The sequence below is a fragment of the Grus americana genome, chromosome 3 (genome assembly GCF_028858705.1).
Source record: "Grus americana isolate bGruAme1 chromosome 3, bGruAme1.mat, whole genome shotgun sequence".
In the NCBI taxonomy this organism is placed as follows: Eukaryota; Metazoa; Chordata; class Aves; order Gruiformes; family Gruidae; genus Grus; species Grus americana.
The window spans coordinates 50,241,931-50,255,810 of record NC_072854.1 but is presented as its reverse complement, the minus strand read 5'-3'; the positions used below and the strand labels follow the sequence as shown (position 1 = coordinate 50,255,810).

The 13,880-nt window shown below is 40.5% G+C and overlaps 1 protein-coding gene across 10 annotated transcripts in view; it reads right to left on the bottom strand.

Annotated features, from left to right (window-relative positions):
* AFG1L (AFG1 like ATPase) overlaps window positions 1–8,118 on the bottom strand; it is a 69,091-nt gene extending 60,973 nt beyond the window's left edge. For 9 of the 10 annotated variants that reach the window (XR_008576472.1, XR_008576473.1, XM_054821052.1 and 6 more), the window contains exon 1: window positions 7,681–8,118. Coding sequence is in view for 8 of the 10 variants with exons in the window: in XM_054821052.1 (XP_054677027.1) it covers window positions 7,681–7,786 (106 nt within the window). In the remaining 2 variants the exon portion in view is untranslated. The remainder of the gene's footprint in view (window positions 1–7,680) is intronic. The other variant, XM_054821053.1, reaches the window with a different exon arrangement.
* Between the last annotated feature and the right edge of the window lie 5,762 nt (window positions 8,119–13,880).

Here is a 13,880-nt window from a genome sequence, read left to right as displayed (position 1 = left end):
TCGGGACAAAAACATTTGAAAATTCCATCAAGTGCATTTCTCCGAGTAGATTAATCCTTTGGAGAGAGGTGGGCTAAACTAGACAGAACAAATTTAAAGCCAGCAAACAGGAGAGCAAAACAGGAGTTCTGTAAGCAAGTTGAAAGAGTCAAAGACCACACCAATTGAGGCAATAGCTGTGAAGCCCTGCAATGCACAGGCTGCTCTGCTGGCATTATCTTCTGCCTAGAAGAGCCAGGGCCATGACCAAGCAGGAATTCTGTTTAAAAACAAAAAAAAAAAAAAAAAGAGTTGTCAAAATTGTTAGACATAAAATGAGATATAACTAGGAAAGGAAACAACATACAGGATTACAAAGAAGGTTTGCAAAATCAGTAAGATCAGAAAGTTAACAATGGGATACACTGAAAAGGTGCTTAATATCTTCTTTGCTTCTGCTGTCATTCAAGAGGTTAAGTATAATCATGAGTAACACAATTTGTAGCAATGATAAAAGAAATAGATTAGAATAGGAAAAACTTATATCATAGACTACATAGTCAGAAATTTCGAACATTGTAAGATCTAAGGAAATTCATCCTTAAATGCTTTAGGTAAGTTTCCTAAGCAACACAATGGCCTCCAACAATTTTCTTGGAGGCCTCACTGAAGGCAGGTGAGGTTCCAAAACACTAGGAAAATGAAACAATTTTTGTCTTTAAAAAGGAGATAAAGGAAAATCCAGAAATTCATAGGTCAGTCAACACAACTTCAAGTACTCAAAAATAGTGGAACAAGTACAAGCAGGTTTTGTTGGGTGTTTTTTTTTAATAAAGTACTAGACGAGATAACAAATAAAAGGCAACACCAGTTTCTCACAGTGTGAGATCAAGATTTCCTCTCTGATCAGATAACATTCTTGGTGGGTAGAGGAAAACCATCTTAATTGCAGTAACATTGTTGTCATTGGGTCACATAGCATTCATATATAAAGTAGGAACGTTGCAAATGAAATTACTTTTGAGCAGGTACAAAAACAGCTAGAAAAATTAATTTAACTACAGTTAAAATAGGTGCGTATTTGCAGTTTCAGAGAGGGCTCAGCAGTTCATCTTGGTGCAACTCAGAATTTCCATACATGATCTGTATATGGCAAAATAAAGTAGATGGACTGGGAACGCAGGTAACGGCAAGTCAGGAGGACGCCGCACACACTGTGGAAGGCAATGCTGACAAACCAGACAAAGAATCTCATATAAATAGGATGCAATTCAACAGGGGCAAAGCATGGTGCTGAGGGGAAATAAATAACTGAACTTAAGAGATGGGGAATGACCAGCTAAAAAGCAGCTCTGCAGAAAAGGATCCAGGGGCTTCACTGGATCACAAACTGACAATGAGACACTATCATAACACTATTGCAGAAAAACCATAAAATAAAATAAAAACCCCACAAGTACTCCAATGTATATACCTAGTGGAGGGTGTCCCTGCCCATGGCACAGGGGTTGAAACTAGATGATCTTTAAGTTCCCTTCCAACCCTAAACATTCTATGATTCTATGCTATGAGGGGCAATATAAGCAGACATGAATAAACCCTGCTCTATTCAATAATGGTAAAGTCTGCCCTGGAACACACTTTTCAATTTTCACATCATATTTCATGAGCGATATGAACTAAGTGGGAGAGGAGAAGATTATTTAAAGGACTATTTGTTAAACCATGGGTCACAACACACGGAGAATTTGTAAGAGGCACAAGAAGAGTTTTAAATTGTTGTAAGAAACATAAAATGAATATAGAGAAGGATAAAACTGAACAATTAGATCAAATTATGTTTCTTTATTGCAAGTAACACCTTAGTCTCTCCAAAGCAAGGTAGTTACTGTTTATATCTGCAGCAAATAATTACACCAAATTCTCCTGCCCTGAAGGAATTGAGTTACCGCTATGAATTAAAATTAGTTCATCCTTAGCTAAAGAGATCACATAAAGAGTTTGAAGTTTGTTATTGCAAAAATTTGAGTAAAATCTTTAGAGAAGACTAAAGAAAAGCGCACAGGTGTCTCCAAATACATACTGGGTACTGAGAAAAGGAAATAAACTGTACTTATACAGTTACCTTAATAACTGTAATTAAGGCAGTGAAATCAATTAATAGTCTAGAAGTTGTAAAACTTACATTGATGGGGAGTGAATTTTAAAAATGAATTTGAAAAAAATATGTCAGGAACAGGTCAGCCATACCTGACCTGCTTCCAAGGGGAAGGGTGGAAACACACAGATGATCTCTCGAAGTTTTTTCATCTTGTTTTCAACCAATCCACTCTCATATAAAGTCAACCTCAGTCCTGCAATCTGTACCTCTGAACTATCTGTGCCTTCGCAACACGCAGAGCTTGATGGCTCTGTAAGCTCCAATGTGATGGACAGCCAGTGCACCGTTACACCATTAGACCTATAAAGCTGTCAGTTCCTACTGCTTACCATAGGATTGGGGGGCAGGGGGGGAAGCTGATTTAGGGATAAGAAAGGGTTTGTGGCTCATGGCCTTCCTGGCCATGGACAAAGCACACCAGTAGGACTGCTCAGAAGCGTATTTTTTTGTCTCAGATTACACGTACCTTCAGCTAACCATTCTGGGAGTGGAAGAAAATACTTCGTCATTAATAGATGACAGAGATGGACAGTATGTGCAAGTGATGACAGAGGGTGTCATGGGACAAATTACTTCACTGTTCTCCTAAAATAATATTGAACACTGGGATTCAAACGATGGGGATACACTATAATACACTACCAGGAGACACTCAGTAACTGGTAAATGACAAACTCAAACTTGTGGCTGGAAAACAAAGGCATAAGCTCTTTAAAACAGAAAAGTGTATAGGGGGTTTAGAGGCAAATCGATAGAAGACAGCTGTTCAAGTGATAAACTATCCTAAGAGACAGAAAAAAAAAAAAAAAAAGGTGGGTCTTCCCTTCTAATTTTAATTTTGTGAGATAGATTACAAAATCATTCACACAACTATGTTTCTATAGTAATCTATTCCTGGATTGATAAAGAAAAGGAAACTTTAGAAATATTAATACACAGCAAAGGAATACCAGGCAATTACCGTCATGATTTTACATTAAGGAAACTACTGTTAGAAAAGGAATCACATATGATTCAATGCATTAATCATAGTCCTGAAGCTTTCTCTTCCATAGTGCAAAAGATGGGTTTCATTTATCTCTTCTTGTTTCATTATCCAATCTTTTTATCACATAAACTGTTACTCAATTTTCACTAGTTCCCTTCCAAAATCTTTAAGTGTCACACACGGAAAAAGCATCTTCTATCTCTGTAGTGTCCTAGATACAGCTATAGTAAAGCACAGCATCAATTCATTATTCACAAAAAACAATGTAAAACTACAGACATGTTTTTATCCATTACCCATTTTTCCCACTTCCAGGGTGCATGACAGTGTTGGATGTTATCACATTTAGCCTGACATTAACTGCTTCTTTAAGAATTGCCACTAAGTTGCAACTTTTTAGTAAATTCCTGTTCCTAAAACACACATTTAAGTGTAATCTCGCTTTATTTCAAGCCATAAAATTATTTCAAGCTGCTTGCATTTGCCTTTCTGTTTGCCAATCCAAGGATCACAGACTAAGCTGCAGCAAAGACCTACTGTGATCCAGACAAAAAAGTCCTGCCTTGGAGAAATCTGAAGGGAAAAACTCACTAAAGAAAAAAAAAAAAAACCAACCCAAAACTGGCCTAAAGAAAATGCCAATCTGAAATTATAAAAATTTCCTTTAAGTGGGGAACTTAAGACACCTTCAGTAACCTGGTATTAATTTACCACTGCAAAGATAAGTGCCTACATCAAAATATAAGAAGTATTCTTAACTCCAGGGACCTTCTGCTCTGGAAGAGAGCAGCAAACTGAAAAACTAATCAGTATGTTGTCAAGTTTTCCTACTGCTACTTAGAACTGATGTCTGAGATGACAGAGGAAAAAGGTAGGCGAGTTTCAATGACACAGCTTATGAAAGTGCTGAGGCAGGCACTAGAGTTATTTATGTAAGAAAACAATCTGAAATGGAAGCTAGGTTGTGGCATATCAAAAACTGATCTTGACAGCAGCCAGAAGGTTGAGAGCACAGAAGGGTAACTGAGGGAAACACCACTCACCCTTGTAATCCTTATTTTTTTCCTAGGAGTTGGATTTCATTATGTAAGGTTTTGAACTGTGATGTCTAAAATCTGTCAGAAGAGAATTCCCATGACAAAAATCCTTGCTTCCCCTGTATTTCAGGGCCTAGAAAAAGAACCTAGACTTCTCTGACAGGAATTTCATCTTTGCTATCTTTTCACAACTGCAGAAATTGACATCTTTGAATTCATTAATCTGTGAATTTTCAAGTAATGTAAAAAGATTTCACGTGCATTTAAGATGATTATTCACTCCTGGGAGAGAAAAAGTATTGTACTTCCACAGATGAATTCCCATTTGGTCTGCAAGATCTCTTACTGCCCTCAAACTAAACATCTTTTAAACACATAATTAGAATAGTAGAACTTTAATGGGATAAAAAAGAAAAACCATGAGAGATAGATAATACCTAGCTAAAGCAGCAAAGATCAAACAAATGGAACTGAACTCCTTTTATTGCAAAAGGTAAGTCATGCTTCAGATTACAATATTCATCTCACTAGAGGGTCACTCACATACAGTACATGTGGATTATTAATTCTGGAAACAAAGTTGAAACAAACACTTCAGGGGACTGATGATGAAAAAAAAAAATCACCTTTAACCCTTGTGCTGTATGTATGCTTCAAACCACTCCCACACAGGAATCATCAGACATAGTTTTCATTCGTAGAGATTAAGGCTGGAAGACAACATTGACAACACTGACCCTTCTAAGTGTAAGGGAAGATAAAATTATCTAATTACCCCTGAGCTACGCTCAAGAATTGTGTTTGATTACAGCATATTTTGAAGAAAATATATTCTGAAGATGTAAAAGATGGAGAATTAACCATTTCCTATGACATTTTGCTGTAATGGTTAATTAATACTTATCTTAAAGATAAAAAGTATTTCCAACTAATAGTTGCTCGAGAACTGCATCTAAACCAAACTCATGGAGGTTACAACTGCAACAGAGTTAATGACCCCAAAATCACCCAACTGCCACCTCTGCTGACAGTCACAATCAAGACGCTGGAACAGCTTCTGCTAAAGCAGTGTTAAGGCAACATACAGGAATCACATCTGTTTCATTACTGCTCTGCAGGCAGAATTCTGCCTTGAGAGGTTTTCACAAACATTGGAATTTGTAGCAGGGTGGGAGAAGGTAATTGAAAGCAACGTTTAAAAACTGTTCTGTTTTCACTAAGCCAAGCCTGAAGTTCAGAATATTAATTTGGGTCACAATGAAGCCAAACTGCTTCAAACCCTCAAACCCTTAATGTAAAGCTGCTAAAATTGCCTATGAAACACAGCTGCCATGACAGATGACTCTGAAGTTAGAGGGCACTTTTATCAACAGGCAGACGGTGATAGCTGAGACCTCGCTAAACTCATCATTAAGCTGATAACAGAACTGCTGCAAAATCTTTCCTTCTTAGATTGCCACAGTGATGGGGAAGGGCACTGGTACAGTCTTTGGCTCCAAAGGTTACTTTCTTGCAGGAGAATGGGAGTGAAGGTAGCAAAAGATCAGAAAAGCTGATTTTTTGCATGCTAGTACTTGCAGATAATAACAACGTTCTTGTCTCATCTTTTATTAAATATATGTGCAAGTTTTGCAAAATCAAACAGGCAAACTGCCCCATGGTGTACAAGGATTCGGATGAGTTAAGCACATGCACTGAAGTTAAACACAGGCGTAAACATGCTGAAGAACGATGCCTTGACATGTAAGCTTCTCAGGAAAGAGATCTTGTGTTAGTTATAAAGCAGAAAATACATTTATAGTCCTACAACACCACCAAAGAATTGTTTCTTTCAAAATATTTTACAATGCTTAATGAGAAGAATGGGAGAGGAGGCCACCTGAAACAATTATTTACTTTTCAATGCTTAAAAATGTGCTTAGAAAAGCAAAGTCCAACCAACCATATGGGGGGAGTGAGGGAAAGAAGCTAAGTTATCTACACAAATTGAAAACGTTAGGCCAGTATCATACAAAACAAATGAAAAAAAATACACCTGCTGAAATGAGCAGTTCAAATCAGAAGAGGTAGGTTGCAGCTAAGATAGAAGAACAAGGACTTGGACTGTCCTCCCATCTTTGTCTCATTATATGACCTTAGATGAATCACTGAAGCCCATTTATCCTTCCTGCAATCCATTCATTCGGGCAGTATATGAAGCAGTATTTAAGCTTGTAGAGAAACATATGAGTTGGAACTAAAATTCTGCTTTTTTGCATACGTGCCTGTGACATTATTCTGAAATAAGACTTAACAATCTGACCTACAGATAAAAGTAGAAAAAAACAGAAAAGTTTATCAGTGAAATTATAACTTTACTCAAATAGTACTTGTGAAGTCTAGTAATTAAGGAAAAGGTATAAACATTTGGAAAGCAAATCACAAAACCAAATAAGACTATAAACCAGTGATCATAAAAACAAGATTATAAATCAATACAATGATGGCTGCCCACCCCTACAGATGTCCTCAAATAACATGTGTAAGGACTACCTTCCCTTTAACATGGAAGCTGAAGAACTGTGCCTAAAGCTACGGGATTTTCTCTGACAACTTTTTTTAAGTGGTAATACGTTGGTTATAAAAAACAATCTACATAAAGTGTTAGACTGATATCAAATAAAATATACGCAACTATAGTACTAATTGTAGTGCTGTCTGTTTTCCTTAGGAAGTACAACGTTGTACAATCACGATATAATGTGTCTATGCGAACATTTACCAATCCTCCTAGATCTGCTGACTCACTTTCAGACCTCTGGGACCCATCTGAACTCAAGTGAATTCCCACACTTTTGTCAGAGCGGCAGAGAACGAATAGCTCGCACTAAAGAAAAGGACTTCTGCTTCTAACCTAAGCCTCAAGCTAACAAAACCTAGTTCCCCATAAATTTGTGTATTACACCGACTTTTTTAGTAACGCTGCCAGGTAGATCCCTGCTTTATACGTCAGAGGAGCCTTATGGGGAAAAAAGTCCCTGCGACAGCCTAAAGCAACATCAAAGCTTTGCAGGCACTACCGCACTCGCCGTCCGTCGAGCTCCCGATGCAGCCGCAGCGGACCTAAGCCCCATTTACTAGGGGAAAGCGGCATCGTTAACTCGGGAAGTCGCGGGGCCGTCCACGGATCCCCTGCCGCTCCAGGGGGCCGGGCCCGACTCCCGGCGCCATCCCCCAGCCGCGCCGCCCAGGGACGCGGGGCCCCTCGACGGAGAGACCGCCCCGGCCTGCCCTGGCGGGGGGAATATGAGGACACGGACGGGGCACGCCGGCCCGCCCACCACCGGCAAGCCCCCTCCCCTCGGCCCGGAGGGGAGACCCGTGGCGCGGCGGGATGTACCGGCTCCCGCAGCCGCTTCACTGTGCCCTGCCTGCCTGCGCGGTGCCCCAGCAGGCTGTCTCTCATCCTCCCCGCGCCCGGCTGCGGGCAGGACAGAGTGCGGGACCGACGAGCCCCCTCCGGCGGCGGTACTGACCTCTCCGCAGGGCGACGGCCCGCGCCGGCAGCAGACGAGCAGCGCGCCGCGCCGAAGCCCGCAGCAAGCAGCGCACAGTAACCAAGGGCGACACGGGCGCCGCCATCTTCCCGGCCCGACCTCTCCGGCGGGGGCGCGGGGCGCACTGGGAAATGGAGTCCCGCCGGCCCTCAGGGCAACGGCCGCCGTCCTTCCGAGGAGCTGGGCCTCGGCCGGTGCTGGGCGAGCCGTGCCAGGGGGGGTCCCCGACTCCTCTCCCTTCCCTTGCCCCCCAAACCGAGCCGCAGGCTGTGAGGCAGCCCCTGGGGAGCGGGGCGGCGAGCAGAGGAGGCAGAACTGGCCGCGCCCGCCCCAAGGCCGCGCTCCCTGCGCAGCCGCCCCGGCCGCTCGGCGCAAACGACGCTTCACGGACCGGCTGAGTGCCACACTAGTGCCATTTATAGCACCTTACCGCTTCTGCCCGCGCGCTCACATTTTCCAAACAACTTGCTTGTCGCCTGCGATTTGTATCACAGCTTGGCCATCCCCGAGGAGTTCTGGCAACTGAATTTGCGTTTGTCAATGATTTCTAGCTTGTGGTGTTTAAAAGCGTGGACCATAAAATACTAAGGACGAATGCTTGTAAAATATTAAGGACAAATATTCCTGGGCAGCGTTACAGCCTATCCGCACATTAGCAGTACAGCCACTTTTATGCCTATGAATGTATATTTAAACCACAACAGCAAGATACGTGAAGGTAAAAGCAATTTCCCTGAAGAGAACGCAAAACCTAGGGGCTAATTCAGCCCCGTTCAGCCGGTGTGTGCGCAGCATTGTCCATGGTGGTATGGGTTTGGGTACCCACCTGGGGCTCCTGGGAGCTCCTCCGGAGAATGCCGACCGCCTGCCTTCTTTGGTAGGTACCTGACTGTCCTACCCAACCACCTCCATTGTGACGACAAAGCTCTTTGACAGAAAGACACAATGCAAAAAAAAAAAAAGAAAAAAAGCCTAACCTCCAACGGAAAGGTGCTGGCACTCAGGAACCACTAACCATAATACTCGCCTGTTCGCTGTCGGGCCTTCCATTCCCATCAGAAATGAACCCAAAGGTCGGGATGGGGCTTCAAAAGATGTCACCTACGGAGTGTATTGCGCAAGAAATAGATGATAACAAAATCCTCATGGTAAAAGCACAAAGGAAAAGCTTTACATGACTTTTGGTTTTGCAACATCAGAATTGCGGTATCTTATTCTAGCATTACATTTCTGTGCAACATGAGAAAGCGAGCAAGTCAATTTGACAGAGTATTAATCAACTTTTTTTTTATAGGTGAATAGCAAAATGTTGCATCAGGGCACTATAGAACAGCTTGCAAACAAAAGTTGATTATATCCTGAATAGTGTTGCTAATTTTAAAAATAATGTTTATGATCTTGAAAATATTAACAGTGACTGAAGTTATGTTCTAACATGTTCAGCTGTTTTAAAATATGTAGTTGCTCCAGACCCATCTTCAGTGTTACATACCTAATTAAGTAGTGAACTAAAGTGCCCATTTCTCACATCTTAAAAGAGCTGTTTTCAGTGCATTTTATTTCATTTTTCCTTTATTGAGCATTTATTGGTTTTGACTCATTCTAGCATGTTACAGCTATCAACACCTGTGCCCATTTAGGAATGAATTCCAGTTCAAATCATAGTGAATTGAATAGACGTCTCAAAGATGCATCTCAATTGTTGCAATATTTTTAGAAACTCAAACAAGGAAACAAACAACTTCAGTAAAAGTGATTTAAATAACAAATAACTTATCTTTATAAACAGCTTATCTCCTTGAGAACAAAGAATAAACAAGGCAACAAGAGCCATTTTTTTCTGCCATTATTAACTCAGATCACAATATGAATGGGTGAAATGTCAAGAATAATTGGAGAAAATGACAGCATAATCTTCAGCAAAAACATCTGATTTATTTAAATTGTCACTGTTTTTTTCTTAACCTTGTTATCCAAGGCAGCATAGAAAATTTTCGCATTTGGGTCTATTCTCACATCTTCTACCTAAGTGAATAACCTTCTGCAATGCTATGAGTCTTCCACACACTGGCTAACTCTGAAATGCCACCGCGTGCTGTACTGCACACCCCAGGAACTGAATGTGCATTGGCTGTAAGCACTTGGCAAACCCACGTTTTGTTGTTAACCTAAACAAACAGGACTTTCAAGTATACTTCTGTAGATTAGCATGGTTAATGTCCCGTAACAGATACAGATCCATTCTGTGGTACCTTTGTATACTTCATTCCCTCTACTTGTCCCTTTGCTCGCCTCCAAAAATGTGACATTGCAACCGTGTAGAAAGTAAATCAACATTTGTTCAACCCTGCTGCATTATTAGTCTGCCAGCTAGCCAAAAATATAGGTGGTCTTTAACAGGAATAAAAATTGGATATAAAAAACCCCCTCTGGAGGCTCCCTCCGGCCTCTAGTGGTATAAAGTGCACTCCTTTTAGAAATCCCAATGTACTGAACCTTATGGGACTGTCTATGTCCAAGGGTCTTTCAGCCTCTGCCAGATCTTCCTAACTTTCTGCAGAAGGAGGGCAGGATCAGGATCTACCTGCCTGCAAGGCTCCAAGACATTCCCACCATGGGAAACATTTTTGGCTCCCATACATAAATATACTTTTGATCTAGGACTGACCATTCAGCCTACTCTACGAAAGTGGATTTTGTGGCTAGTTTTCATCAACATGGTTTCCATCAGAAGCCATTTTTGATTATGTCAAAACACTTAGGGGTAAACTTGTTATTAACCTCATCTATTTCAAGACAATCAAATACGCTATGAATAGTCTATGTTGCTTATAAAGCGTCAGATTAACAAAGCTGCAGAAATGTTCCCAAACTTAAGGACTTAGAGCCATTTTCACTGTTTACAGCTTGCATTTCAGTTAGCTCAAACAGCTCAATATGCTAGAAATTCATTGCACAGTTTTCCAGCTACACGGGCACTACTTAGCATCTTTCAGAACAAGGGGTTCACAGTAGAAATGAATGCCTGTGAGCTGGTGGATGACATTTTATAAACTAATCTAGAAGTGTATATGAGAATCATCCGTGTTGAAAGGGATAATATAGTGTAAAAAGGGAGAAGAGGAATTGAATACAATAGTTAAATCTGAATATATATATATAAAATGTGGATATAACAAATTATATTTATAGACTTAGTATTTTTATCTGGATGATAAGTATACAGTGCACACATTCAAACACCATGCTTCAAAGCACTGGCAGCTAATGCAGAAATCAGGAATTCATTTTTCCACATAAAGCATTGCACAATTAGTTCAATGCCTTGTGGGTTTTGCCTTATCCTGAGTCAGCGTTCCCCACAAGTTTTGACAAAATATGCCTGTGTCAACTAAAATGTGTTAACTTGGGCACTTGTCAGAAGGCTGGAGAATCCTAACTGGATAACGGAGAGATTTGGTTTCCTTTCCAGTTAAACGTGACTTTATTTTAAAAACAAAAAAAGCAAACAAAAAACTCTTGAGAGGTATTACTATACCAAATTTAAGAATTAATCATTCATTAATACCTGCTTCTGTGGGTCTATGCTATGAGACTCTGGTATTCACATTGCCACTTGAAATTATGCCAGAAAATCTTTGTGTCATAGCTGAATAAATAGTATGTAGTTACAAATCCATGAGTACCTAATCTCTTGGTTTTTACTCTAAACACTTGATTTCTTGCATCTAATCTTTGGACATACAAACACAGCTAACCTCTCTCCCTCCAGATTTGAAATTTGGCCCAAATGTCAGAAACAGAATTGAAACTTTCTTTTCTGAATTTATGCTCACCTTCATCCTGAAAGAACAACCTTTCTAGCCAAGCAGAAACAACTACAGATAGTGTAACTCCAGTCTTATGGATTGCAAAAAAACATCTGAAACACAATTCAGAATAAACAAATGCATTTTCTGAGGGTTGGAAGGAAACAAGGAGGCTCACAGGACTCTGTTTTTCCCTCACCTTCATTCCTTCTGCCTCATTAGCCAGTGTGGCATGCATGCTTTCACGTGACATGGGACGGGCGGGGGGTGTGGGGGGTGTCTAGTCAGGAAGCAGGGCATCTTCCCCTTTGTTTCCCAGGTCAGAAGATTTGTATCTGACCTCAATGAAAAAAAAAAAAAACAGAGATATGAGACCTTACCGAGTCACTAACCTCCTTACTTACCAATGCTATTGACACACAGGCACTAAAACATTCACTCCCTATAGCCTGCCTCCACACTGCCCTCCACCACCAGTTATCTCTGTTAGGAAAAGCAGACGGAACAGTGGTGGTACGATGGTATGCTGTGAGAAAAACATTCAACTTAAGCCTCACTCAGTATAATTTACCCAGCATGAGAACAAATTATATTCTTGATTTATCATAGGCTCACCAACTTCCCAAATGTACAGTATTCGACATTTTGTTTCTTTGAAATAGATAATGAAACCAGGCTGGGCCAGGAGGCAGACACTATACTATAGTTAAGACAACACCAGTGCTCTGCCATATTTTCACATTTGGAGTCAGATGTGGCAGCATAGGTTATGTAACAAACACAAGCTGATCCAGATGTGTGCGTATGTAATCTCAGTAGAATTAATGAGGTTTTTTCTTGCCTTGCTGCAAGACCAGTTTAATAACTTGTATAATTCAGGTAAGGCTCCCTTTCACTCCCACTTTGTAAAACTTGTCAGCTTAATTTCTGTTTATAATTATAAAGTGAATAGTTGGCAGCTATTACCAGAAAGGAAGTAAGGAAGGTGCACTAATAAGGGGGAGAAATAATACTGGAGGAGTGATGAGCAGAAAACTCACAGGCAAGTTACCAAGCAAACCACCTACAGCGTACTGGTTATGTGGATAGGCTATTTTTGTAGCTCAGGTTCATCTCTGCTTTGTCATTATCTTTTTATTAACACAGACAACTGCTAACCAAACTTGCTGGATGTTAACATTGAGTCTCTCAAATGTGATCTGTGGGCAGCCTGACATTTTGCCTACTGCCTAGAAACAGATTTTTAGAAAAAATATTAACTAGTTTTCCTACTGTCTCATTCTACTTGGATAGTAATGGCGCATCACCAGAATTCTTTCATAAGGCAGGAAGGAAGGAAAAGGATACACGCATTTAATCATTAGAAGGGTACTGTTAACAGGTATTAAAAATATCTGGAAGATCTCTAAGATGATGCAGTCATTTAGAAATATTAGCAGTGGATTAATGTCATTTCTATTCACTTATGTCCTAGGCATCCAGAAGGTAAATATTCCACTTATTTTGGCAACGTTTCTTTTATCGTAACACATCATCTACTTGAATCAGGTACTGAAGAATCAAAGACTTTATGTCTTAGAAGGGAACAATTCCATCAGCTCCCCTTCTCCCTTTCTTTCATTCTTTTTTTCTTTCTGCCTCTCTTTAAATTACTACTTTTTTTAAAAAAAATATTCTGTAAGCACTATTTTCCTTTCCTATCCTTTATGTGAACAAACAAATGTGAACACTCTTAATTTTTGTAAGCTGAGGATATAAAATCTGGCCCAGTTGGTCATACTGCTATTAAATGCATATAATTTGTGTAAAATCAAGAATTTTTAACAGTTTTAATGCTACTCCAGACAACATTGCTACCTTGCTTGCAGCTTGGATCAATCACCTAGACTTTGTTTTCAATGCAGAGTTCTTGGTAGGCATCTCCTCCAGTCTACATTTTTACCTGGCTGATTCCTTTTGCCTAACACCTTGCACATACAGCATGTCCTATCCAGTCCTTTCATCCTACCTCTCACCACTTCATATCTTGATTACAGTATCACCTTTCCCCTTGATCTTGATACATACAGTTTTGTTCATGTCCACTGACAATACCGTTGCAAGAATCGTAGAATCAGGGAATGGTTTGGGTTGGAAGGGACCTTCAAGACCACCTAGTTCCAACCCCCCTGCCACGGGCAGGAACACCCTCGCTAGACCAGGTTGCCCAAAGCCTCATTTCTTATTCTCTTACGCCATGACCTATGTTATGTTTCTAATATACCAACCTAACCTACCTGGGATTCCCCACCTGTAATGAACAGCAATCCTTCCTTTCTGCACTCTTTAAGAGCTGCAGGTGAAAACTCGCAGCCAGGAGTTATGTGCTAT